This window comes from Thunnus maccoyii, chromosome 19, assembly GCF_910596095.1.
Source record: "Thunnus maccoyii chromosome 19, fThuMac1.1, whole genome shotgun sequence".
NCBI lineage: Eukaryota > Metazoa > Chordata > Actinopteri > Scombriformes > Scombridae > Thunnus > Thunnus maccoyii.
The window spans coordinates 6,709,834-6,737,159 of record NC_056551.1 but is presented as its reverse complement, the minus strand read 5'-3'; the positions used below and the strand labels follow the sequence as shown (position 1 = coordinate 6,737,159).

Genomic DNA, 27,326 nt, shown 5'->3' with positions numbered 1-27,326 from the left:
GGCGCCAAAATAACGTTGTGTATGTTAAAATAAATAAATAAAAATCTAAACGTTGAAATACAGTTTTAGATTGTATTTTTGTAATTAAAATTTTTTTTTTATGTTTATATATGTGTGTGTGTGTGTGTGTTAAACATTATTTAATGTAGGCAGTTATCCCTCAGGCCATTGACTGTATATAAAGATTTATTTATATTTACTTCACGGATGTTTTATAATACACCCATGATTTACTTACTTACAGTCAATGGTCTGGGCCCCCTAGTGGCAATGAGGCCCTAGGCATGTGTCTAGAATACCTGTGCATATATCCAGCTCTGAGTACAGGATTCCACATTTGGTTCTTAAACATGAAAAACACCACAAACGTCCTTCCTCAAAGCAGTAGATGCAATATTTTACTGCTGAAGTACAAAACTTTTCAGGTAAGGCAAAATGCAGGAAAAGCTGTGTCCAATTCTTAATGATAATCAATATAAAGGGCAGTTTTATTGAACCTAAATGAGACTCTGCCTCCTTTGCTATCTCTTATTAGTAATGACATTTTGGCTTTGAGAGCATTACAGACTCACCTCTGCAACATGTTGAAGGAACAGCTCGTCATAAGCTTTCTAGCCGAGAGTTAAAGGTTCAACATGTAAGAATCAGAAATTCCATCTCATCAGTGACACTGGTGGCCGTCAAGTGAGCTGCAGTCAGCATTCTGTTGCCTGAGCACATGCTCACACTTAGAGGTGCAAGACTATTGCCGGTGATGTCTTTTTCCTCACTTACACTTCTCATGACGTCATAAAAGATCTCCAACGTTGTGTTTTGCACCGTGCTTCAGCAAAGCATCTCTCACTCCCATTCAGTCAGTACGGTTTTGTTGTGAAATGTGTGATGGTCAATGGAGGCAGTTAGCCATCTCAACCCCTCAAAAAGCAAAGGTACTGTAGCCAGAAATGGTGATAGCTGGCATGGTTAGGCTTCTGGCCACCAGCCAACCTGATGGGTAACAGAGCTGGAGAGCTAGTATCTGCAGGGTGTTTCTAGTCCGATAAAGTTAGCACAATTTTTGTTGTGGTGTGTGCCGGTTGTTTGTTGATGTTAGCAGGAGAGAGGCACTTGGGAGTGCACAAAAACTTAACATCCTTTTGATTTTCATGGAAGAAACAGCTTGAGTCCTACACATAGAAATCAGTCCACATTCTGTAACAGGCAACCGAGAAAGTCAGGGAAGGTCTCATTTTTTAAGTTGCGTTACAACCTGTTCTCTCATTGGCAATAAAAAACAATACATATAAATTGCTTCACAATTCTTACATACAGAACCTTTAAATAGATGAGAAGATTGATACCATCTTCTCATCTAACTCTTGGCAAGAAAAAAATATGGATATTTCCTAAAACTACACTGCAGTAATATTTTAGAAAATGTTATTTTATATATATATGATTACATGTCGGCATAACTACTTACCTGAGGTATCATATTTGTAATCATTTTTTACTAATTGCTAGTAGCATTTAGTGTGGTCAGGGTTTTTGTAATTGTTGGTTTTGTGGTAGGACAGGGCATTGTTTGATAAAACTTATTATCTGTGCCTATATGGTATCCAAGTCTTAGTACAGAAACCAAAACTTTTTTTAACTTCAGTTTGGGAAATAGAAACATGATTAACCATTTTAACAAAATATATCAAACTTCTCAATGCATTAGTGTTGAACAAAAATAACTACATAAATAAAATATAATCTAAAATTATGAAGATTTTAGTGGTCTGGATTGGTAAACCAACCTGGGAATTTGGCCAGGCAGTCAATACCACGGTGATCTTTTGTGCTCATTAGGACAGAAAATGGTGAAAAATGTCAATCACAATTTCTCAGAGCCAAAAAGTGACATATTCTTGTTTTGTCTGACCAACAATCCAAACCTCAAAGCTATTTAGTTTACTATCATAAAAGACAGAGAAATGCAGAAAATCCTCACATTTTAAAATCTGGAAACAATTAATCAGTTATCAAAATAGTTGCTGATTAATTTTCTGTCAATTGACCATTCAGTTAATCAGCCAATGGATTGAGCTCTAGGGATCATACCTGTGCTTTCATATCCAGGTGGGTCTTCTACCACAGGGCTAACATCCAAAGAAAAACATCCTAGACACCATCAGACAGCCACCCATTAATTCTCAGTTCATCAGTTTTCTATTGAGCTGTAAACCTAACAACTCTCTTCAGTCTGCAAATATCGGAAAGTGTGCCATAAACAAACTAAACCCTCAATGATCATAGCAACAAAACATCTTGATGCTGCATTTCCACAGAGGTACTAACCAAACGGAGGGAGTTACATTCAACAGAAAAAAATAGCAAAACTCAGAATTGTAGTGCAAAACATTGAAGACGATCTTTATTGTTCACAGTTAAACACAAGCCACTGCTTTAAGAACTTCCTTTTTTGCCATTTCGTCCCAGATTCTCCAGCTCCGGTCAGAGTCCTGGTTTCTTCAGTTTGTGCTGATTGTACCTTCTGTCTTGGTTTGCTTTAGTTACTACGGTTGGCATTTAAAGTGGATTGTTGAACATGCTTTAGATAGCGAGGCAGAAGGAAATGACAGCAGGAGTTCCCAGTGGACAACAGGATTTAGACTTCTAATACTTAGAAGAAACGAGAAAAGTCTGTGTCTGTCAGACCTGCTTCCTGCAGGGAAACCGACTGGACCAGACGCTTTCGGCTGCGTTTCCCACGCTGTACGTAACAACTGAATGTACAATCAACACGAGAAACAACGCTTATGTTTAGAGATGTTTGAATTCAGCTGGAAACACAAATGTTTGCATGCATGGTAATCTTGAACAAAAAATTCTGATTTTATAGCTTGGGCGTTGTGTCACTTGCCAGGTCTAATTCAAATTCAGGATACGTAATTGTGAGCATCCTTTATGGCTGAATAAATAAAAAATAAAGATGGGAAAATAATGAGGAATTAATAAAAATGCATAAAATTTCATCTGTTTCTAAATTTCATACACTTTCTGTGTTGCATCTTTGCTGAAATACAAGAACCAACATGACTCGTACATTCGCAAACAAACAAAGTTGCCTTCTGACTTCATTTGGACAAAAACTCAATGGAGTTTTGTATGGAAATGTTAGTTTTCCAGTTCAGTAAAGCAATGATATGGTCACACTTCCAAGGTTTCCCCTGAAAAAAAAAAAAAAAACAACCACCCAAACATCTCACCTCCACCGCTCCGATGTAACATTCACTCACACATATTTCGGTCCATGGTCAACGCCAAAACATGCCTAATAGATGATCGTGACAAATGTAACAGCTCCTGCTCTCCTGGTTTTCATGATTTGATTAGAAGTGGTTTTAAATTTTAAAGATTCAGTACACCTAAATTAGAAAAGAAAGAAAAAAGTATTTTCACATTTACACCTGGTGGTATCGACTAGAGCTGATAGTTTGGGTTTTTGAGATATTGGTCTCTGAGATTTTTGCCTCCACACCCAACACAGCGGAGGTGAATGGAACTTTATTTGTGGTCTCACGGTGTTGGAAAATGGCAGCAACTCTAACAGTAATTTTAACAGCAACATTTCTTTCCTGAAACAGTTTCTCCATAATTCCACATAATTCACTGACTTCACAGTGAACTTTTTTTCAAAGGGACTATTTCAGTAGTTCCACTGAAAACTGTTCACTGTGAAGTCTGTGGATTGTCCAAAACTACCTGGAACACTGTTTCTGGAGCTGAGTTTTTTTTTATGTAATTGATCGATACTGTCTGTGAAGCCCACAAACAAAATCCCATTTACCTCCACTGTACTGGGGTGGAGGCAGACAGATATCTCAAAACCTGAACAGTACAACCAAATCTTTAAGCATGGCTAGATACAACTGGAGCCAAATGGGAAAATGTGCATTTTTGTAATTTTGGTGAACTGACCCTTTAAACCTCAGACTCACAGTGTCACATGTAAGTTATTAATATTAATCACATCCTGTCAGCGTATCTTTAAGCGCCTTCGTCTCATAACCAAATTCATAAGGTTAGTATCTCCACCGGTAACACACAGACTTTCTATCTCTGTCACCTTCACCTAAAGTCTTCAGGGGAATGAATCAGTATTTTTTTAAAAAGACAAAAAAAAAAAAAAGAAAGAAACATTTTTGGGGAAATCCTGTTGTCCACTCAGAGGAATGGAACAAATAACACTGAATTGCAAAGAGTTGCTGACATGTTACTCTTTTGCTGATTTGTAGCTCTTCTTCATCGTTAAACTTCAGTCTCTCCTCCTTCGCCCTGCGTCCCGGCTCAGTTCTGTGTCTCTAACTGTGCTTGTGATGTGTTTCGTTGTAGTCCATGATCTTTAGCTGCTGCTGCCGGGGGCGCCCTGACCCCGCCTGACCCCGTCCTCCACCAGGCCCCGCCCCTGCCTTCCGACGAGGGCTTTCCTGGCTGGAGGCCCGCTGCTTGGGCTCAGAGGGGTGCTCCTTGGTGGGCACAGTGAGAGGAGTGGCGGGAGCAGGAGCAGGTGGGGGAGGCGGAGTCGGGATAGGGGAAGGGGCAGGGCCGATGGGGGCGATATAACCCTGGCAGGGCGGCTCCACACACAGCTCAGTCTTCAGGCCGTGAGCGAGGCCAGCCAGGCGCGGTGGCGGTTGCTCCTCGTCGCACTGGCTCTCGCTCTTGTTGCGGAACAGCTCGCGCGCCCTCATGCCCAGGAAGCTCTTGGCGCTGGGGTAAGAACCCACTGTGAGCGGCGCGTCAGAGGAGGGCACGGGTGCGAGCGGGTTGGTGTGGGGACAGGACAGGGAGGGCTCCACCAGCAGAGGCGGGGCCAAGTCTTGGCTGCCATTGATGGAGTTGGCTGTTGTCTTGGAAGAGTTGCTCGCCTTTGGTTGCCCTGGCGATAAAGTGCTGCCGTTACCCCGAGGGGAGTCGTGCGGTGGTCTACTGTCCACCTCCTCGTGGGTGTGAGTTTTACTTGGTCCATCTGGCACCATGACACTGCAGACGAGAAAATATTTACAGCAACATTTTCAAACTAGCAAAGCACTAATTTTTTTTAACTTTTAATAACTGATCAATATACCACAGTTTATAGCCAGTGGTAGTATCAACATTGGCTCTATGGCAGATAGCAATGTGAATAACTAATTGTGCATCTGTTATTTACCCATTTTTAAATTATCACAAAAAATGTATTCTTAGTTTGAAAAGGAAATAAGAACTATTCATACAATAACTGCCACAGCTTTAATTCATTACGTTAGACATGTTTAAAATGTACTTACTGACTTACTAGACACCTTCGGTCCAAGTTGCATTCTGTATTTTTATCGTCATCTTATTGCTTGTAAAGCAATTCCATACCACTGATATTCTTCTCTTACAGAATAAGATGTTTATTACTGTAAAGCCTTGAACTTTTAAAGTATTAGTCGTGATGTCTAAAACCATTTTTTTTGCAGATACTGTCTAGGTGTACTAAGGAGCTGTGAAATACAAAACGCTAATTTGAGAAATACAAAATGTACAGTCTCTTACAGACTCCTCACAAGCAAAATAAACACATTGTGACTGCATAATCAGAGCAAAAAGCCATCAGTTGAGTGCTTTTGTTGTGTTAATAAAAATGTGACTGACCTTCTTCTGTGTAGTTTATGTCTGACATAATATCATGCAATAGACTGCCTAAAAAAAACAAACAAACCAGCAGATAAACCAGATAAAATAATCATCTGACTGCAGGTCGGAGCCTGACCTGGAGTCAGCAGGAGTGTGTGGGTCAGCTCTGCCCCCTGGTGGTGAGCTGGTGGCAGTGCCGGCAGGAGCCTCCATCTCCACTCGGCTGTAGAGCTGCAGGAGTTCAGTCTGCAGCAGCTGAGTGATTCTCCTCTGAGCCTGATACCTGCTGTCTGAGGCCTGCAGCTCCGCCCTAAAGAGAGCGATGGGAGAGAGGAAAAGAGAGACACAGAGAATATGAGAACAGTAAAAGTTCAAGTGGAGTGAGGGAAAGATGAATACCGAGAGAAGTGAGAGACGTGAGATGGGACAGGTCAAAAGAGAATAAAAGACAAAGAAAGATACAATAATCGCACAAAGTGTTGATCACTGGTACCAAAGACAAAGTGTCTTTTTTCCAGTCCAAGCTTATTTTGAGGACATGGAGGTTCAGACTAACTCCTGACAAACAGATACTCACTTTGCTTGACATTTTACGTCCTCGAGAAACTTCTTCTGCTCTGCGATGAGGTGCTCCTTCTTGGAGAGGTGCGTCTCCAGCTCTGCGACTCTCTGCTGTGCTGCCTCCAGTTTCTGGCCCTGAACCAGCAGGCTCTGCCTCAGCGTCTCCACCTCTTTCCCATAAGACACCTGCAGCATCTGGGCCTCCTTGGGTGGTGGGGTCGTTGTCCACAGCGGCACAAAGGCCATGACGTAATGAGAAATGTACAAAAGAAAATGGGCAAAAAGAGACAGATGAAGGCTTGTGGAGCATTTTAATAATAGTTTTCAGCTATGTGAGAACAGGCTGTCCTACACTGTAGTCCTCTGGTGAGAGTGGCCTTGAACCTTTTGGATGAGTATTAGATTACTCTGTTTTTTTACTTACAGTGCTATAATACTTCTGAATGCAGTTCGACTCAGAGCTTTCCCTGTGTCTTCTGGTGCAGTCAATGAAAGCTGGACATTTAAAACATTAGTGTTAAGTGTTGAACGATACCGAAATTATGAGCGACACTGTCAGCAATTTCACTCAAGAAAACACTCTGGAAAAATCCTGTCAATGGAGCTAATTGAGCCAGTGTTACTCTAATTGAGCTGCTCTCTATAAAGTAGAGCTCAGAGTCGATTAATCTATTAGTCTAATGAAAACAATCGTTTGTTGCAGCACTACTTGATAGAACCAGTAAAAACATAAGATGCATGAAACAGACCCTTCTGTCATTTATTTGAAAATGTATATGAAATTATTATTGGTATATTATGAAAAGAAGCTAATAAAGCACAGGCTAGATGTGTATCAGGGGAAAACCTTGAGAATAAAGTTGCCCACATTCCATCAGCAATAAAACTCCTCTGCGCTGGCTGTGCCATTGTTTTCCTTTGGGGAGAGCAGTGTGTCCAACTAGGCAGAACCGTCACCCTTGGTGTGGTGCACCACTCGAAAATCAAATTATTTCAACTTTGACCTCAGTTGCCGCCAACCTTTCAAAGCGCAAGCAGTGAGATAACAGCTGTATGTGACGTAGCCAGAAGCGACACATGCAAGCAGGGGAGGCAGAGAGTGATGGAAGAAAAACTACACTATGCTCTGCACCCTTCCTCGCAGTGAGCGAAGAGAAAATTTCTTCTCATCTGAAGGCAGCTTAAGGCTGATATTAAACATTAATTTCATGATCGACTATTTTCTAAACAGATAATTTATTCCCTTTGTTTTTATAAAATGTCATTAAATGGCAAAATCTGGTATCTTCAGTTTACTTCAGATGGACAAAGAAAAGGAACAAATCTTCACATTTGAGAAGCTGGAACGAGAGAATGTTTGGCATTTTTGCTTAAAATCACAGTAATAAAACTAGTTACTGATTAATTTTCTGTCAATTAGCTAAATGATTCAGATTACAGATGAGAGGAGATCACCGTCAGATGCTGAACCATTTGGCAGACAGTAATCACAGCTAGCAGCTAGCTTTATCATTTAACATGTGGCTCCAAGGCTGGATGGTTGGGCAGCTTTAACTTTTTGGATTTTCTTTCAATTTTAGATGACATCTGTTCATGGAGTTTATGAGATATGAGTATTCATTTTATGGTATTTTTTGTTTGTTGTTATTTAATGATTAAGACTATGATGATGTTTTCCGAAATAACTCATCTACAATTAAAACAAACTTCTGGCTACACTTCAGTGTATATTCATACTATAGATGAAGCTAGCTGCCTTTAATGTATCTACCATCGATGTTACAGAAAAGCTAAACCTTTCATTGGGACAGTTTCACCTCCATACATCGAATCTGCAGTTCTCTAGATCACACACACACACATTTCTTTCCACCATACCTTTGTATTATCAGCGCCTGCATGGTGTAATTCCTGCATGGACAGCTTATGTGCCTCCCCGAGGAGCAGCAGCTGCTTGTTCAGGAAGCTCATCTGCTGCTGGGTGCTCTCACTGTTGCTCAGCTGAAGGACACACAAGACAAACAATGACGACGGAGGGCAAAACAGCAATTACGCTACAAATCTAACCTGTCCAAAAATATTTGGAAATACATCAACAAAAAGCACAGCAGAATGAGTCATTACAGATCTGGCTGAATCTGTTGAAGATCACATCACTCTAAGAAGCTAATTTAGCCCCTAACAAAGGCGCGTTTATGACAGAATTTTCACTTTGTGGTAAACTTAGAAGAGTAATGTTATGCTTTACAGCCAATCTATGAAAATTATCTTAAGAAATCAATCCCCAGGCCCTGACGTCATAGATAATTAGACCAGACAGTCTCTTCATTCTGTCTGAATATCATAAATAACGAACTCAAAGTCAACTGTGTTAATTTGAAATGCCCGTTTCCTGAATCAGTGGCTTATTGTTTGCCAGGATTTCGGTTCAGTCTGGGTCAGAAGAGGGAAACAGACCTCAGACAAACCCCCAGGAGGCAGAAAAACACCCAGACCCCCTGCTCTGCTGACCCAAAAATAGAGAGGGAGAGACAAAATCTCCAAGGCAACAGAGCCCTGGGACAGTCTGCAGTCTACAGAGAGGTGGCAGGGCGGGGACGGGGGCAAGTCTGACCTGACTGTCTGCCAGCCTGCTCGCTGTCCTGCCCTATTACTCCATTAAGGAAAGCACGAGTGAGCACACAGAAATGTGTAGCTAAATTTTGATTCAGCATTTAGCCTGAATGAGCCAGAAGAGCAGCGACTAAACAATCTTGCTAATTTAAAAAGAGCACTCCACTGATTTAACTGAGTTAACATTGTCAAACTGATGATGGACAGTTAAAGACAAGGATCAAAACTAATGCAGCCAAACCAGAGATCGTCTTTTTTCTTTTTTTTTAATTCCACAGTCCTCTTTGTCAAAACCTGGCCCCTACATTACCCACAATGCAACTCCACCGCCAACAGTTTGGTTGGGGCTTTGGTTGTGTTATGCTAGTAGCAGCTAATGTAGCTTCAAGCTGCTAGCCTAGAGGAGCGGATACAGAGGTCTCTTCTTTCTTACTCTGCATCCCCAAATTTCTTTCACGTCCAAATTTTTAGTCTTCAGACTTTTTCACACTTTATACGGAGTGTTTCACACATGCAGTAACTGTGAGATTGCTGATTATAGTACCAGGCTTTGATATGTGTGAATAGTGGTCATACTGGTTTGTTAGCTGAGACATGTTCATCTCCTTATCAGCAACTGAGCACCAGCCCGGACGTGAAAGAAAAGATGTGTAAGTTGATATAAGAATGAAGTTGAAATGAGGCATCTTTCTTTTAGGTCAGGAAACTTATCCTACAGGTGATTGTTCAGGGCAGAAACACTGATTCAATTTAACTGTTGGTAAAGGTGCATTATATGCAAATATCACTTTTAAAGTCACCATGGCAATCTAACCTGATCAAATTTGCAAAAAAAATGACACAAATCTGAATTAAATGATGTCAGGTTAACAGCTGGAGCAGCACAAAGTTAAATTTGCACAAAAAGAAATTAAACACGCCTTTTTCCACTCATGATGGTCATTTTTAAGGCTTCAGTGTCAAAATAAGTTTTAGAATCCATCACTGATGCAGCCTGTAGTGTTGTGTAGTAAACAGGAGTATTGTTGCTTTTTCCACAATGTCTAACTGACAAAAAGCCATTACAGAAACAGATAGATGAAGCCGGCAATGTTATTCATTCCACGTCTGAAAAGGGCTTTTAATTATATTCTGTAACCTTCCAAAAAGGAGAACATAATGTGTTGAATCAGCCTACGTAGCAGGTATTCCTTTACCTTGATGGTCATCTGGTTGAGGAGGTGACCAGTGTGGCAGACTTTGTTGTTGGCCCTCTGAAGCTCTGCCTCCAGTTCATCCATCCTTTTCTGACACTCCTGTAGCTTGCTCTGGACACATAAAACACATCCATATTAAAAAGAGTCACATCATATATTATATTGGTGTCTGCAGTGGAAAAATGTAACGTGACTGAAATCGTATTTGTATTAAAATGTATACACCGTCGTATATCTAATCTTTGTGCATCTTTATATCAGTGTGAAGTATGAATGTTTGCATGTAAGTGTGTGTGTGTGTGTACCTGGAGCTCCTGGTTCTTGGTGTAGTAGTCGTCTCGTCCCTGCTGCAGCTGTCTGATCTGGTTGTGCAGCCTCGTCACCACCGTCTCCCGGTCGTCCCACAGCTGCCTGTACCGCTGCTGCTCCACCTGCAGACTCTCCCTCAGAGACAAGATGTCCACGCTCTGCAGGTTCAGCTGGTCCTTCTGCATGCACACACACGCACACACACACACACACACACACAGATGCACAGGTTAAGTACAAAATGTACAGACATTTCTAAATGTCTAGATGTTTTAAGGCAGTTTGCGTCACTTTTTCTCTCAAAATCATTCCCAAGTTCAGCTTGACTTTCAGTGAGGGCAAACTCAATCAATATGCAACATTCTCCACATATTTGGAGAAAACTAATTATTCTTTCAGCCAATTCCTGCATGTATGTGCCAGTGTTCCTCCCTTATAGTTACATGTCATTCCTGGAGACAAAACAGCCTTCATGACTTCTTGTTGAAAAACAAAAACAGAACAACTTCAGTTACAGTTTCTCTGTTACCTGCAGTAGATGAGACCTGACTGAGCTGGCGTTGAAATGCTGAAATGCTACAAACGCCTCCATAATCAGTGGATGTCTCTGTGCTGCATTTTTATTTGTCGCAATGTCTGCCCCTCCTTTCTATTTTAAATACAGTTTTAGTTACTAGAAAAGTTCTTAAACAGTGCTATTCTGCGATATTGAGCACATGCAAACTCGCCATAGCACTGTTCTGCTCCTCCAGTGCAGTGGCGTTGATGATGCGTCTGAGGAGGCGTCGGTTGCGGACGGCGTGCTGCTCCCTCTTGTAGCGCTCGTACAGCAGCTGGTTGTGCAGCAGGAGCAGCTGGCTGCGCAGCGTGTGAAGCTCGTCCAGCGGAGCCGAGCCTGGGGAGGCCACGATAATAATAATGTAATTAACACGGTCACACACCTGACAAACACACACGCTACCAGAAATGAGATTAATTATTTTTTTTAAGTGTGGAACACCAGAAAAGCACAGGTAATGTCATGAAGATAAAAAAAGACCAAATTGTTATATATAAATGCCAAGCTCTGGCAGGAAGACTGACAGGATTCAGATGTCAATGTCGAACCATTATAGTCGGTAATGAAATCAATCCGTAGAACCATGTATCAAAAGTAAATAATGAAAGTTGGCTGATATGATTCATAATCCTGTTTACTTATACTTCAATCAGATAGTTCCTGACTTAAATGAAAATTTTGCTGATTTAAACCGTTTTTATTTAGGAAACTTCCTCTACAGCAGCGTGTTTAGACATTTAATTTTCCAGAACTTTGGCATATTTAATTCAATGAAAAAAGGGTTCTAAGTTATCGTTTGGTATCAGCATCGAAAGTTATCATAATGGCACTAGTGTTTTATACATCCCTACTGAAATGTAGTAATTAAATAAAGTGAAAGCAAGTGGCTGACAGCACAAAACTCCTTATTAATCTTACTCTGGCCCTTTATGCAGCCCCTCAGTTCAGCCTCTGTCTCTAACAGGCAGTCTGAGCTCCTGTCTCTTTAAGGCCGCCCTCCTGATGTGGATCAGTTAGAGATAATGCAGGGAGAAATAGTACAAGCAAAAACAGCCACAGTGATGATGATGTTTGATGACTACCAGCATACCTCCAACAGATTAACTACTTATTTTACTTTGCCCTGCCATGTAATGGAAAAACACTCACAGCGTGCCAGCTCAACTCGAGTCATTGCTCGGTGCGTCTACCCCCAAAACAATAGAAAAACTCCATAATGTTAGTGGAGCGGAGCAGTGAAAGATGACCATATAAAGAAATCTGTCATGAGCTGACATTGGCTTAGGTTGAAAATAGAAAAAAACATTGGAAACCAAGCGTTCAGAGCAGTCTGAAGCCAGTGCTTTTTGCTCACAGGGATCACTTCTACATACATTTACCTCATTATTTGACGCTTTGGTCACATTTACCATGAACATATGAGGAAAAGCATAATATGTCCCCTTAAAGTTTTCGAGATATCCTGATAAGTAACAAATAAACTGACAAACTGGAAAACAGGAAGGATAACAAGCACAGCCTTCTATTGGCTACCGGGCAGTTGCACTGCTTTATATCTTGATGGTACGAATTCAAGGATGAAAGAATATCATCGATCCCTGTTCACCTGACAAGATCTTACTTGCAACACAACTCTGGATACAGAGCTTCATTTGTAAACACATAAGAGGAGGAAGAGAGCAGAGAGAGAACATTTAGAAAAAATTTATCTGGAAAATTTGATCCAAGACCTCAACAGTCAGCCTCCTGAGTGGAGTTTTGTCTCAGATGCAATCGAAATTACATGACTCCCATTAATCATCTCCCCAGTTAAACAGGGAAGATGATTCAATTCCAGAGCTGTAATTACACATTGGCCAGAGAGTTGTAACAAAAACACAGAGTGTTTCTATTCTGTTGTGAACTGCAGCTGGAGAAAATTAGATTCTTGTTCTGGTTGACTTAATTCGAGCAGGGAGTTAACTTAAGGGAGAAGACATCTCATACATTGATGTGAACAGTCACTCGACAGTCAGTTTTTAAATTTCTGAGTTGCATGAATCAACTCAATGTTGTTTCTGTGGGAACGATGAACAAATTCCCTGTTCAGCTGCATAACATTTTAACATGCTGTTCATGTCTCAGTGCTCGTGACGAATCACTAGTCATGCCTAAATAATGCTCGTCCGCAGTCTTTATAAGAGCTTCTTTTATCAGCGTACAACAGTGTTATGGTCTGAGTGATTTACCTCCAAAGTGCGTCCAGTCAGCTGACTTACTTGGCAAAGGTAATCTGTAGAGCGAGAGAATGAAAAAAACATTATATGAGAACGACCTCTTTGGGATATTTCCTTCTTAAGCTGCTCGTAAGTGTCTAAAGTGATTAATGGTGTGATAAATTTCAGAGGAGAGAAAAGAGACAAGACCAGTAACCATCAAAATATGGAATGTTTTGGAACAGCAACAGTCTCTGGTGCTGGGAATGGGAAAAGAAACATTTTATGTATCAACTTGTTGACTGGCTACACTAGTTTTTAGAGCACACATTGACCTCCATACAATGTTTGGTAGAGTAGATCATCCTACCATCTGTAGCCAAAGTCACTCACATTTAGTTGATGTTTTTATCTCAAACAACTATATCTCAAAGCTTTCGCCTGTTTACAACCACAGCTGCCAGAAATTCAGCTGGAAACACTGCAGTATTTGAGGTCAGCCTTAATTTTAAACATGCAATAACTGATTTTTTGGCCACTTAGAGACAGTAGAAAGAAGTTGTGAACACACCATTGACATTTAAGTTGATATGGCTAACTTGTTAGCAAAAAATTGGTTAGTCACACATCCAGCGGTTATGGAGCAACATTATAATTCATTTAGAGTTGTGTTTCTGGCCACCTGGCAAATGTAAAGTCCAAGATTCACTCTCCTTTAGCTGTTTTTGGTCTCCACAAAGTCCTGAGGGAAGTAGCCTAACTGGATCTTTAGCTGATAAACGTTACATTCAGTTTGTTGTTTGGTGCTGAGCAGGTAGTATACAGAGGGTTTTAGAGCTTTTTCTCTGAAAACAGCTGCCTGCTGCTGCTGAAAATGACTCCATGAGAGTGATGACAGTGAACCAAAACAGTAAAGTTGCAGCGTGTAAGCTACACAATGAACTGAAACTCACTATAAAGCTGAGAAGAGCTGCAGAGTCCGGTGATAATTCACTGTAGGTTCATCATAGCCCCGGTTTGCGCCTCTCATGTATTAGCATACATGTACACTAATACATGAGAGGGGCTAGTTTCATCACTACAGAGATGCCTCTCACATCACACATTGTCATTTCATACATTGTTATTATAAAAATATCAATTATAGCCACTTCAAATTAACAGACAACTTGTGTGACAGATATGGAAAGCACAGGGTAACATGAATGATATGTTATACATGATGGTGATTATGATGCAGAGTATATTCATCCAGATAATAATGTACACTTCTTTATGTATTTTAGGAGTGAGGGTGTATATTTAAGAGAAAAACATAGCCTACCCCTAAAATTGAAAAATGATTTTATATTTATTCACTACATTATGAAATATCTCAAATTCCAAAAATTATACTTACAACTCACTGAGATGAAGTGACATAACAAAATGTAAAATGTCTGAGCTTTTTAAACAAACACATACACTTCCCACGTGTGCACGTGTAGCATCATTTTAATGTAAAATGGCGTTACACTAAAAAATAGGTTTAGTAGCAAACTCAAAAATTATTAGACAATTAGACAATTAAAATTTTCAAAATTCTCATATCAAGGGTTAGGGTAAGGTTATTGTGTTTTTAGTTCTCATGTCTAAATGACTGAAAAATTAAATTTGACAATTTTTTTAAGGAATGAAATACTTCAAAATAATGAAAATGACATTTTATTCTTCAATTCATCCCCTCCATCAGGCCATGTTTGGCTCTGGTGAGAATAGTAAACTGTGGGGGTGACAGGCGACTGAAATAAGCGAAGCCAGATTGTTCTGTGCCCAGCGCTGACTTTGCTGACACTGTCTCTGCTGTTGTATTATTGGCTTGGAGGAGCGGCTCGCTGTTTGTGAGTGTGTGTGTGCGAGAGTGGAGAAAGAAGGGGGGGGCAGTGGGCAACTGAACAATGCTTGTGCTTGTTCTCAACTGGGTGTTTCCTTTGGGCCGCAGTAATAGACTGGAAACGACCCGGACAGGCTCTGCACAGTGAACAGCACATCAAAACACACTCCTGAGTTTCCTCAGTATGATCAACACTGATTTCATACAGACAACGTACCAACAGAAATAAAGAGCACTCAGAGAGCAAACACCTCCGCCAAGCTTCAACATCTTCTAAAGGGGTTATTTTATTAACAGAAAATGTTTAGAAGTGTTTAATCTGCATCTGGATCTGCTTTAAAACAGATGATCACTGGTAATGGTGGCACCTGTTCTGGGCTTCATACAAGTGACTCAGGATGGATGGAAATGCAGCTAAATTTGCAGGAATTTGCAATTCAATGTACTTAATCTATCCATCTGTACATTAGGAGAATTAAGACAAAATTAAAATATGGAACTGGGAAAAAAAAGCCTCTTTGGTAGAAGTACTAATAAAAGCCAGAAAACCTTGACAAAAAAATCTAACTGCACAGATTTGAAGCTAAATCTAAACCTCACCTCTTGAGAACTTTATCGTGGGTGTCGCTCCCCTGCTGAACAAGGCGATCCAGCACCTCCAGTGGTGAAGCAGACACTACCCCTTCCTCCTCTCCGTCCTCCAGCCCCTCCTCCTGCTGCGAGAGCCTCTCCAGCGCCGCCTTGTGCACCGCCTCCGACGTTTTCTGGCCCACGAAGAGCGAGGCCGCCCTGGGCAAGGCCAGGTCGAAAAACGACTCGTAGGGCACCGGGGCCGGGGTCTTGCTGCACGGGCTCGGGGAGAACATCCCGAACTTGCCCACCTCGTCGTCCGGGGCGGAGGGGCTCCGGTGCAGGTGGTGATCGATGGGGGTGAAACCTGACTGGAAGGACCAGGACTGCTCGAGACCGAGGGCTGAACTCCTGCTGTCTCCTCCTGCTCCTCCACCTCTTTCACTCCCAACACCACTGGTGCTCGCAGTGTTCTCCGCTTTGTCAGGCGTCGACACAACATGGTGTGTGTCCCGGACGGGGCCTCCGGGCTGGGTGTTAGAGAGGGTCTTGTCTTGTGTCTGACAGCCGGTCAGAGTCTCAGTGGTGTGGTAGAAAGGGGAGTCAAAGCCCCTCAGGCCTGGCATCTCCTGTTTATCCTCAGTGATCTTCAGCAGCTCCTCTGTGATGGCAGCTGCAGCAGAAACAATGCACACACACACACACACAAGAACATACGGAGGATTGTGGTGGAGTAAAACTTGGCTGTATGTTCTGAATGTCAATGTCTGCACTGAAATATTTCTGCATTCACAACAGGTGCCAAGAACCTACTATCCAACCGGCTTTCTGTTCCCCAATGAGAATGCAAATGTTTAAATCTAAGTGGCGAGCTTTAGCAACAGAGCTTGTGCCATTTGGCAGATGTGTTTATCCAAAGTGCTTCACAGAACTGTAGGTGCATTTATTTTTAGTGCAAGTGGCTCAAGTGGTATTTAAACTAATAACTGTGCAGAGCTAGCTCAACACACAGGGACATAAACAAGGATGTGTTATCATCCTGGATATTTAGTCAAGAGGTATGAACTACACAGGAGAATCCATGTATGTAATTAAATCTGATTCAATTCAAACTTTTTAGTTCAGTTAAAACTATTATTTCAATATATTGTCAATCATGTAATATTTTGCTTTAACCATAAAATAAGCCATGTATGAGGTATAGCAAATATCTGTACAATATTTTCCCTTTCTTTCCTTGTTATTTAATATTAATGTGTTGTGTTTTTATACTGTGTCTATATAATTAGTATTAACGTTAGCAATGTTCTATATATATTAGTATCTGCTATCTTCTTAATAAAAAAGGTTTTAGTTTATTTTTACTAGAACTTGTAGATCTCTTCATGTTGAGGCAGATGCAGAAGAAAAAAAAACACACACAACAACCTCCAATACTTCAGTTATGAATCACAATCACATGAATGCACGCCTTCCTTTGCCAAACATTAAAAGCAATCAAGAAAGTTACAAGCTTGTTGGGCAACTTTTCTTTTTCAACATTTCTGCACACAAAGCAGTTTCTCTCTTTATGGTCTGTTAAAACAGAAATCAAAATATATTTTTTGGAGGGGGTCATTTTTCTGTTTCTGTGACCACCTTGTGCTCTGCATGATTTGGTCTTTGGTGGATTTTATTTTTTTGGAAACCTATACCCACAATGTGACATGTACTTTCCATGTCAAGTCCCATATTGATCGGATCCGGTTCTGTAGGCTCTACTAAGTCAATACTCACCCTCTTCCTTCTCTTTCTCTGTTCTCAGCTGAAGCTCCAGCTCCTGTTTCTTCATGTAGACCGACAGTTCCGTCAGAGTCATAGAAACGTTCTCAGCAGCTCCCGCATCTGATGAGGAGATGTATGTATCACAACTGCCGGCGTGACGTGAGAAACAAAAAGTTTCCAAAAGGCAAAAACATCAAGAATACAAATACCCCTCTTATGGTCAGTCTTTTGGACGGCGCTCAGAAGTTTGCACCTGATTGAGATTAAGATTGATGATCCAATTATTCAACATTTGGCATCACTAAAAGATGTTTTTTCAGGTCCACTTGATTACTAGTAATCAAGACCAGATTTGAAACCCATTACATCGTCTTGCCAGGTCTCAGATCAGTGTGTAAATATGTAAAACATCACATGATGTGTCATAATGTGTTTTTTGAGACAGTGTTTTATATGTGAAGTGCAGGAAAAAGGATGTGTGTTTCTGTGGTTGAGAGAAATGGCAAACACATGACATCTGGAGAGACTGAGATTTTATAATGAAGATAGAGGATGTGTGTTCCATAAGATATAGAGTTAGGACTAATGTGTTTTGTCTAACATGAAACACCTTGCTGTGTATATTCCTTTTGTTTAACTATGTATATACTTTGTACTTTTAAAGAAGAACTGCGTTTGTATTTAGTTTAATTATTAATTAAGGGGGTTATTATCAGGTTTGGGTTGGTGTTTCAGGGTGTCTGATGCAGATTGCGTCCACAATTATGCACCCGTGAAGACGTCTACTGTTTAACATGATTAAATCACAGTAATGACAATCATCAGAACTAACCCCTGTTTGTGGCTCCGTCTGCACTCTTTTCTGCATCTTTCACTGGTTCCTGTCTCACCAGTGCAGGCTTACCGCTTTCCCCTTGTCTGCGATCCTGAAAAGTCACATAGTTCATAGTTTTAGCACACATATCAAGAAATTAAATTCTCTTTCCTGTAAGATGTTCAATTTAAAGACATGCAGGTCAGACGGATTAGGGAATCTATTCTCCACCTATCTGAATGTGAGTGACTGTTAAAACAACACAATGGTTTTTACATTTATATACCAGAATAAAGAACATTTGTCAGACAGGAATCCGAGCAAATCAGACTACTGCTGAGATCCAATTACATGACTGTAATGAATTCAACTCTTTTTCCCTGTTCCTTTACTTCTGAGTGCAAAACTATCAAAGGCTTAAACCACGTTTGATAAATCAATTTGCCTCCTGCTGTCAACGAAATTAGTTTTCAAGATAACACAAACAAGATTATTTGAATTGGCTGGTATTGTGTGTTGCCTAATTAGGCAAATTATAATGAACAAGAGCCAGATCAGTTAAGCTATCATGAAATTGTGAAAAACATACAGCATACTGGGGATGAATAATCACAATCCCCTCAGTGGAGTTTTGCAGTTCAGCTAGCTGAAAAAATAATCTAAAAAGTCCCAATGAGGATATTTGTCTTTTAATAAAATTAGTAATGAAGTCTACAGATAGACTGCTCATCATAAACTCACTGTTCTGAGGACATGTTTTTTTAAATTGGAGCAAACCTTTCTTGGTGGACTGGACTGGACTGTGTTGGCTGGTAAGGAGATTATGGGGAAGTCATCTGATAGGGTGGGAGGTGGGGAAGAGGTGGCTGGAGTGCTGGAGGCAGGCGTTCCTTTCCCTCCTGCTTGGATCAAAACAATCAGCATCAGCAGAAGAGAAAATTCCACTCAGTTAATACTTTAAAAAGAAAAAGCTACAAAGCACTGACGGTCAAGTTGAAATCTGTTATAATGATGTAATACATGCACATCTGACCTGATGTGCAGTGGAAGCGGCTGGGAAGGTGTGAGGCACTGTGGGAGAGCTCTAAGTTGGGTGACATGCCCCTGGACGAGGGGGGCGTGGCCATGCCGCACAACGAGGAGGGGCTCCACAGAGGGTCCTTCCCCCCACAGGAAGAGTTCAGTTCACAGGTGGAGTTCTGTAAAGAAAGAGACCGGTCCGAGAAATTATTACAAATCTGACAGATAAACATCAGAACAAAGATAACAACAAATCTTTTGTGTTATAGTTCACTTAATTTCCACCTGGTTAAACACATGTGGACACCTGTGAAAGAAGGCACTAGCATGTAGTAAGCATTAAGTAAGTAAGTAATATGCATTCATGTATTCTTCTTTAAAGGGTTAGTTCACCTGAATTACAAAAAACAAATTTCACACCTTGCAGTGTCTGCCTATGCAAATAGTTTTTAGAGAACATCCAGAAACTTTTACGTGACACAATGGATGTAAATGGAATTGTGTTTGTGTTTTCCAAAACAACCACTCCTGCTCATCAGGGTGATACGCATCTTTAGGATAGCTTACTTAATTTGGTGAACTGACCCTTTAAAAGGGTGTGTTCAGGAAATGTAACACATTAGAAATCTTGCCACGACACATGCCCTTCATGTGACACATCTCTTCATTCACTGCTGACTTTTTCATACTTCAGCGCAGTTCACAGATGACTTGCAAAAATCTGCTGTAAACTGGAAGGAAATTCTAGTACTTAGGACGGCTACAGGGAAACATAATAAACAGAGTGACTGACCCAAATTTAAATTACCTAAGAATTAGAAAGACAGAGCAGAAAAAAAGAGCAGAATTGCTTTTCCAGGGACACTCCAGTAGCCTATTGGTTACTGTTAATGCTGTATTTATTATAACTGAAGATTTCTACCTATTTATTATACTACAATTCAAAATTTAGCTAAATCTGTTAAATCCTGAATGTTTTCACCCTGTTGTTGCATTGTTTCAAAAGTATTTATTTGCAACTTTACTAAAAAAACATAACTTTTAATATTAATTTACTCAGTAGTGACAGTGAATCAGATGGAGGCTTGTAGGTTTGCTGATTTAACAGTCAAGCGTGTCTCTTCTCTCCTTTCACACATGCAGTCTATCCATGAAGGAACATTTCCTGCATGAGGTCATGTGTGAAAGGGAGCAGGGATGGACATTCAGGGAAATCTGTACCACCAATTTCCCACCTCAAAACCCATTAACATTTCAGGGAAATGCCAGTACAGCTGTGTTGTGAATGAAAGCAGTAATATTGGAGGGACAAACACCTAAAGGGTTACATCTGTTTGACGAAAGATGCTTTTACGTGGAGCGAGCAAACCAATCACAAGACTTGACGTGTGGGTGACGTACTGAGAGTTGGGCGGTGATTGGTTTTTGATGTCTGTTTTCAACATGTCGGCCGTGTCACAATCTTTCTTATATTACGGCTAAACAGTACACTAAAATATGTTTCTGGAAACATTTGAGACAAGAAATAGGCAATGCAGTAACCTAATCTCGATTCATATTTGATCAGGACTGCCTAGTTTGAAAGTTTGCTCTGAGTTTGGTGAGTTTCGTCCTCTTCTGTTGAGTTTTATGACGGTTGGCATCCATGTGTTGCATTACCGCCACCTGCTGGATTGTCCTTTACCCCATCTATTCCGGCTTTGCCATGGCATGTGTGAAAAGGCGCAAGACGGAAATGTTCCTGAATGAAGCTGCATGTGTGAACAGTAAAAATCACTAGCAGTGCCTGAAAGGTTATCCGAGTAATTTACCGGGAACTATGTGTGAAAGAGGCTTAACTGCTGTGGCAGAATGAGTTTTCCTCTTCACACAGCTGTGTCTGGGGGCCGCACCACATGCCGACACTGAGTGTTGATGGTTCTCCTTTTAGTACCATTAACAAACATTCAAGTAATGACAGAACACATAGCCTTTTGTTTTCATACAGCACACACTATTATTTTTTGACAGTTTGTTTTCTAATTTGAGTGCACACATTTTGGTTAAAATTCTGTCATTAATGTTTTTTGCTTGCTTTTTGTTTTTCCAGGAATCCAGCAAGTCCTCTTCTTGCCAAAAGAAGCGGCGCCAGTAAAGATGGCCTTCAGTACAGGTTGCTGTTTTTTTAGTTGACCTCAATTTGAGTTAAAGGGCCTTAGTTTTGAAATTACTTTTCTCTAGTTTCCCTACTTTTGTATTTTGAAAAATGAAGTTGTGAAAAAATTACTACTTTTTGTTTTACACACCTGGTGTTCTTGAGCCTTACTGCTTGGTCCCCTGACAGTGTGATTATAAGACTATGAGTCACAAACACATCTCCAAAACACCCCCCACTTTGATTTATTTGTAGAATTCAACACACAGTTGTTGATCATTTATAGTTTATCGTATTTCCTAAAACGGCGGGTCTTCCATTTACTCCAAATTTTCCATCTGCCTGGATCTGAGGAGGTGGAGTGTAACGCAGAGACAAATCCTCAGACAGACCCCAGGGGGCAGAAAAACACCCAGACCCCTCCCTTGTGTGGCTGGTCCAATAATAGAAAGGGGGAGACGGTATCTCCAAGGCAACCAACCCCCGGGAGCGTCTACAGAGAGGTGGCAGGACGAGGACGGGGGGTATGTGTTGTAATTTCTGAGACCTGACTGTCTGCCAGCTCGCTGACTTTGGCGACTCAAAAACTGTCTGTCCGCCCGCTTTTTCTCCATGTCTTTAAAAAACATCAAGGCTAGTCGCTGCTCTGACTGAGGGCATTGAGGGCTTTTTGGTGAAAAGCAAACAACTCTATAGATCTGACAGATGATATATAGAGTGTAAACATGACCCTGTGTACAACAGCTAGCAGCAAACAGAAGCTTAACAACGTAGTGCTCTGGTATTAGCCTCTGATCATTAGTTACAGAGCAATCACATGTCCTAGACCAAGACTCTTGACAGTTTTTGACCATATTATGGATGATCTTACCTGGCGTCTGGAGGTCTGTGGGCTACGGTAGGAGGACTGTGTCCCTGAGAAGGGGGGCAAGGACAGGGGCGGGGGTAGCGGCTGCCGTGGAGTCGAGAACGGGGTCGAAGAAGAGCTTCCTGTTGTCAAGAAGACAAAGAGTCTGATCAATGTTCAAATGGATTCACCGAACAACCTCCAGTCTGTCTCTGCTTCAGTGTTTGTCCTTTAAACCATTACGAAAACTCAATGTTTAATATCGAAAATACAAGTGTATCACTGGAAAAAAAAAACATAATTGTCATCATTAGAGAAAAATCTTATTTGGAAATGTATACTTTCAATATTAATTAATTTGTATTATTTTCATTTATTAATTACTGGTTTAATAGTGAGATTATATGTTCCCAGAGCACAATGTGACATCTTCAAATTACTTGTTCTTTTTGAAAAACAGTCCAAACCCTATTTAATTCACAGTAATATGAAACAGAGAAAAGCTCCAAACCATCACCTTTGATAGGCTGAAATCAGAAAAACGTTTGGCTATTTTTTGTTGCTTGATAAATGACTGTAATGATTGTTGTCAATAAACATTATTGTCAATTTTCTGTCAATTAACAAGCTGAGTAATCATCGAACCAATTGTTCAAAACCAGTAACACTCTCTTCATGACAAGTCAGTAATTGTGCTCCTGTCAAACAAAATAGGTCAAAAGACATCCTTCAATTAAAATAACTTAAAAATGTCAATTATACTTAAATGCTTTTGACAGAGCAAACAAAAATGAGTTAGAGGTCAAACTAATTGAAAGAAAGAGAAAACTGTTCCTAACCCTAATATTATTCAGGATACTGTAGCATTGAATCAACATATAGCCTAATAAATTATACATCAGATACATTGCGTCATAGTCAGGGTGCAAAATAGTGAATGTTCAAATTTTACCAGCCACTCAATAGATTACCATTGGTTTTTTTTTACCATTGTTGCTGATGAGTGAAGCAAATCTACCAGCCACTTCCATGTTCTACCAGCATGTGGCTGATGGCTGGCGCTAATTTTGTGCCCTGGTGATAGTAAACAGGAAATCCCATCGTGTTTAATGATTGTGCATGCACACTGATGTTTTTGTCGATTGCAACTTCCTGTTATAACACTACACACACTGTCATCTTCCTGTTGTATCTTGTACATCGTGAAAAGGAAAGGGTAGACTGATAAAAAAATACAAATCAACAGCTTTCTACCCTCGTTTCCAATTACTTATTAATCACTGGGTCACTTAGCAGACTGCACTGAGTCATCAGGCAGTGTGAACTGGTCAATACTTGTCAATATTATTGGTGTATGATTACAGATATATCAGTATCAGCATGGTTTGTTGATTTTTTTTTTTTTTTTTAAAGTAACACGTCCAGAGCAGTACAAGCTATGCATTTAAGTAAATAAAAATAAATATCTGCCATTATCAGTTTTTAAGTCTTTGTTTAACTGACCGTAGCTGCTGTGAAGGTCTGTGTAGGGGCTGGAAGTGCAGTCTTGTGGTCGCAGGTGGATTTGGGGATAAAAGTTCTCAGGCATGGTGGCGTATCCCTCCTCACAGGAGGCCTCCTTAGGGTCTAATGACACTTTGGCACATTCGATGACGATATCATGGATTTCATACTTTTTCCACCTGCAGCAAAACATTTTGACCATTAGTCAAAGTGATGCAGGAGACTACGATGAGAATATTAAACACCAAATTGTTCCTTTGCCAGACAGAATAGTATGAGACTTACCTGGTGGGGTCAAGCTCATGGTCCTTGGTTCCTGTAACCAGTTCCGGGTGAATACGGACGTGTTCGAGCATCGGCTGAATAAAAAGTTTAAAATTTATTTTTTTTTTATTATCATTTTACTACATAGAGCTTAAGAAGGGCAACAGAGCACAGCAGCAGGGATAATATCCTCACCTTCACTACCTCCTCAAAGGTTTCCATGTTCTCCTTCATGCTGTAATGGGAGCGCAGGTAGGATACAAAGTTGCACGGGTACATGCCGTAGAGACGGTGGAAGAGTGAATAGACGCTGGCGTGCAGGTGGATTAGGTAAACCTCTGAAACATGCCCTGAATATGTCGAAAACATGAAAGAAACACACACATGAACTCCAGGCTAAATAACAGGTTTCACAGCAAATTAATCAGTAAACCAAGCTGCAGTATTTTGTCCATGCAGGCTTCCTCCCCTTTCACCAAGTTTGGATTTTCACGCTCCAGTTAATTGCCTAGACCAGTGGTTCTCAACCAGGGGTAAGGGGACCCCCAGGGCTCATGAAGGAGTTCCACGGGGTCCCCAGAAAAATAGGGAATATTGTTTTTACCATTTCATTCACTATAGAAGTGAGCCCAATGTGAATAAGAGTCATAAGAGTCTTCTGGTCTGGTCTTAATCATATCTAACAACCAAAATCTTTTCAGATGGAGGTCCCTAAAGCAAAATCTTATCAAATGGGGGTCCATGACCTAATGTGTAACAATTTAGGGGTCCTTGACTCAAAAAAGGTTGAGAACCACTGGTGTAGCCGACTGTAAGTGTAAACATACATTTTCCTTTGCTTTACTAGAACTTAGTATGGGAGTATTTAGCACCCCAGGTTTTGTCAGCAAGCTGGGGCTGACTCATTCACAATGAACTCCTGAGTACAAACATATTGCATTGACGTGTTTTTTGGGACATGACAGGAAACTCCTACCGGGGTTCTTAAGATTCCAGGATGCAAGGCGGCCAAAGATGTCGAAATACTCCCACAGGTGTTGTTTCCCAGCTTGAGGGATCATGGGCAGCAGAGTGATCAGCACCAGTACTCCAGTTATCAGCACCACTACGTCCGTGTCCGTCTGCCGGGAAATTAAAGTTTTAGTATTAGAGTTTATGACAAAGCCAGAGATTAAACAGATGGTTAAAAGGCTGAAATTAAGCTTATTTAAGTGATGACCTGACAGTCACCCTTGCTTGATGTTTCTAAATATTCTAAATATTGTGGAGGAACACTTTACCAAAACAGTTCTTTGTGTTAACCAGGCTTTAACCAGTGAAATAAAGAAATAAAGATTGTTTGCAACAATTAAATGTCCCGGATCTTCATTATTCTTTATTTATTTTCTTCAAACCATGAGTTTATATTGTAAAAGTTGGAGTTTTTGCTATATATTCTTGCTATATCTCCTGGTAGGAGAACCTCCTTGGGTTTTATTTGTACTCATTTGAGTGTACAACACTGAAAGCTACGGTTTTCTTTTTCATTAACATGTATTTGCTGTTTTTTATAATATCAGGGTGATGATGCCTTTTAATTCAAACTGTAACTTCTCAGACAATTTGAGCTTTTTGAGTTGGACATAATGTTACAGTTGTTTCAGCAAGAATGTGAGTAAAAAGCCTGGCTAGGAGCTCTGTGAGGCTCCGTGAGGTACTCTGTTGCTTTTAGCTAAATGCTAACCTCAACATGTCAACATGCCATTAGCAGTGATACTGTTTAGGTTTAGCACAGTCACCATTTTAGTTTAGCATTTTAGCATGCTAACATGTTCTAATTAGCACTAAATGTCATGTCAATGGGAATGTCATTAGGTTTGTAAGTATTCAGTCATAAACCCAAGTTTGGCCCTTTTGAAATTTTGACCTTATGTTGGTGCTACAATAAAAGTTAGCTGATCAATTCATCCTCTGTGTACCATGAATGTCTGTACCAAATTTCATAGTGATCCATCCAATAGTTGTCAAAACATTTCAGCCTGAATGAAAGCAGGGGACCAAGAGACCAACGCTGCTGTCTTTGGAGGCCCGTCTCTAGTGTGGCTAAAACTTAATCTAATCGAGGATTTAATCAACAAACGTTTGAGCAACAACATTGTAAACCTCCCCTCTGTCCAGTTTGAGTAGACAAACACACAGTGTTTATCTAAGGAGCACTGACTGACAAAGCTGATCAATAACATACTGCATCAAATCTGTAAGGAATTGATTGTTGCAGTTCAAAATGCATTCAGTGCTAGCCAGTATTAAATCTTTGGTTTTGTAAAAACCACATCTACAATAATTTTACAAAGAGGCTTGAAAGCCAGCCTAAAGGATCAGTGATGAAATAAATCCAAACAAATAACCTTACCAAAACCAGAGTCACTGAATATCACAAACTACAGAAGCAGCTCGATGAGAAATCTCTGATCCTCATCCATCCACACACCTCATCAGCGCCATCTCAGCGCCTTGACAAGGAGATGTCTTTGTTCACTGAGTCATAACTGGGTCGTTACCTTTAGGCATTTGAGCAGCGAGAGCAGCAGAGGGTATCGAGCAATCTTGTGGATCCAGGACGGCTGCTTGCGGATTACATGGCCGAGCAGGGTGAGGGTGGGCAGCCGGCAGGCCTGTTTGGTCATACACTCGTTCATCTTGTCCAGAAGGTGCTGCGAGGGAGGGACAGCAGGGTTAGATCTGTATTTAACACAATCAGTGTTGGTGAAAGCTAGCTGGAGTTTCTTTTTTTATGTTTAATTAAAAAAAAGGTACAGGAGACTTTTTTTTGTATTTTCCATATATGTATATAATACAGATGGAAAGGAATTCCAGAAGCCAGGAATTATTATGATTAGAGGCGAATAAAATCATAGAAGACTGCAGAAATAATGATGATGACCTCAAAGCCCAACACCACAACAATACCACACTTGTTATGTTGCTACGGCAATATGCAAACACACAAAAAAACAACAACATGGAAGAAATTTCCTTCAGTCCTTAACCTTAAAGTCATTCCATAATGACACATTTTCTAATGGAAAATAAAGTGAAACAAATTGCTGATTACAGACTACATACAGTCAACTTTATGTATCACCAGTGCTCTCTTTTCTCAAGTCTTTTTTTGTGTGTGTGTGTGTGTGTGTATTATAATAGAAAACATTTTATTAACTTCATTTGTCTGACTAAAAAGTCTCAAAGTTTTACAAGGTATTTACAAAGTGATGGTGGGAAATAGTGAGAACACTGGTTACAAATACTGAGGCTAAGCTTTCATGGGGGCGTTTCTCACCTTGTCATGTGGCTCTCTGACTGAGGAGAGGATATGCATGGCCTGGGCAGAGTTAGTTTCCAAAAAGTAGTCCACCAGCCCGTTCAGCAGCATGGACCCTCGCTCTTCAACGAGAACAGAAGGGATATTTTGAGAAGCTTTTAAATGAAAGGGT

At 40.6% G+C, this 27,326-nt stretch overlaps 1 protein-coding gene across 1 annotated transcript in view; it reads right to left on the bottom strand.

The window, feature by feature from the left end:
• Positions 1 to 2,370: 2,370 nt before the first annotated feature.
• Positions 2,371 to 27,326, bottom strand: part of tsc1b (TSC complex subunit 1b) — a 33,473-nt gene continuing 8,517 nt past the window's right edge. Inside the window, exons 3-22 of the mRNA XM_042394698.1 lie at positions 27,173 to 27,276; positions 26,394 to 26,546; positions 24,830 to 24,974; positions 24,049 to 24,203; positions 23,875 to 23,948; positions 23,590 to 23,768; positions 22,111 to 22,229; positions 19,119 to 19,284; positions 18,863 to 18,984; positions 18,104 to 18,197; positions 17,284 to 17,391; positions 15,538 to 16,180; positions 13,098 to 13,141; positions 11,039 to 11,205; positions 10,307 to 10,489; positions 10,002 to 10,112; positions 8,071 to 8,193; positions 6,209 to 6,396; positions 5,768 to 5,941; positions 2,371 to 5,010 (exon numbers count right to left, since the gene is read on the bottom strand). Coding sequence (XP_042250632.1) covers positions 4,329 to 5,010; positions 5,768 to 5,941; positions 6,209 to 6,396; positions 8,071 to 8,193; positions 10,002 to 10,112; positions 10,307 to 10,489; positions 11,039 to 11,205; positions 13,098 to 13,141; positions 15,538 to 16,180; positions 17,284 to 17,391; positions 18,104 to 18,197; positions 18,863 to 18,984; positions 19,119 to 19,284; positions 22,111 to 22,229; positions 23,590 to 23,768; positions 23,875 to 23,948; positions 24,049 to 24,203; positions 24,830 to 24,974; positions 26,394 to 26,546; positions 27,173 to 27,276 — 3,734 coding nt within the window. The 3' untranslated portion in view covers positions 2,371 to 4,328. The remainder of the gene's footprint in view (positions 5,011 to 5,767; positions 5,942 to 6,208; positions 6,397 to 8,070; positions 8,194 to 10,001; positions 10,113 to 10,306; positions 10,490 to 11,038; positions 11,206 to 13,097; positions 13,142 to 15,537; positions 16,181 to 17,283; positions 17,392 to 18,103; positions 18,198 to 18,862; positions 18,985 to 19,118; positions 19,285 to 22,110; positions 22,230 to 23,589; positions 23,769 to 23,874; positions 23,949 to 24,048; positions 24,204 to 24,829; positions 24,975 to 26,393; positions 26,547 to 27,172; positions 27,277 to 27,326) is intronic.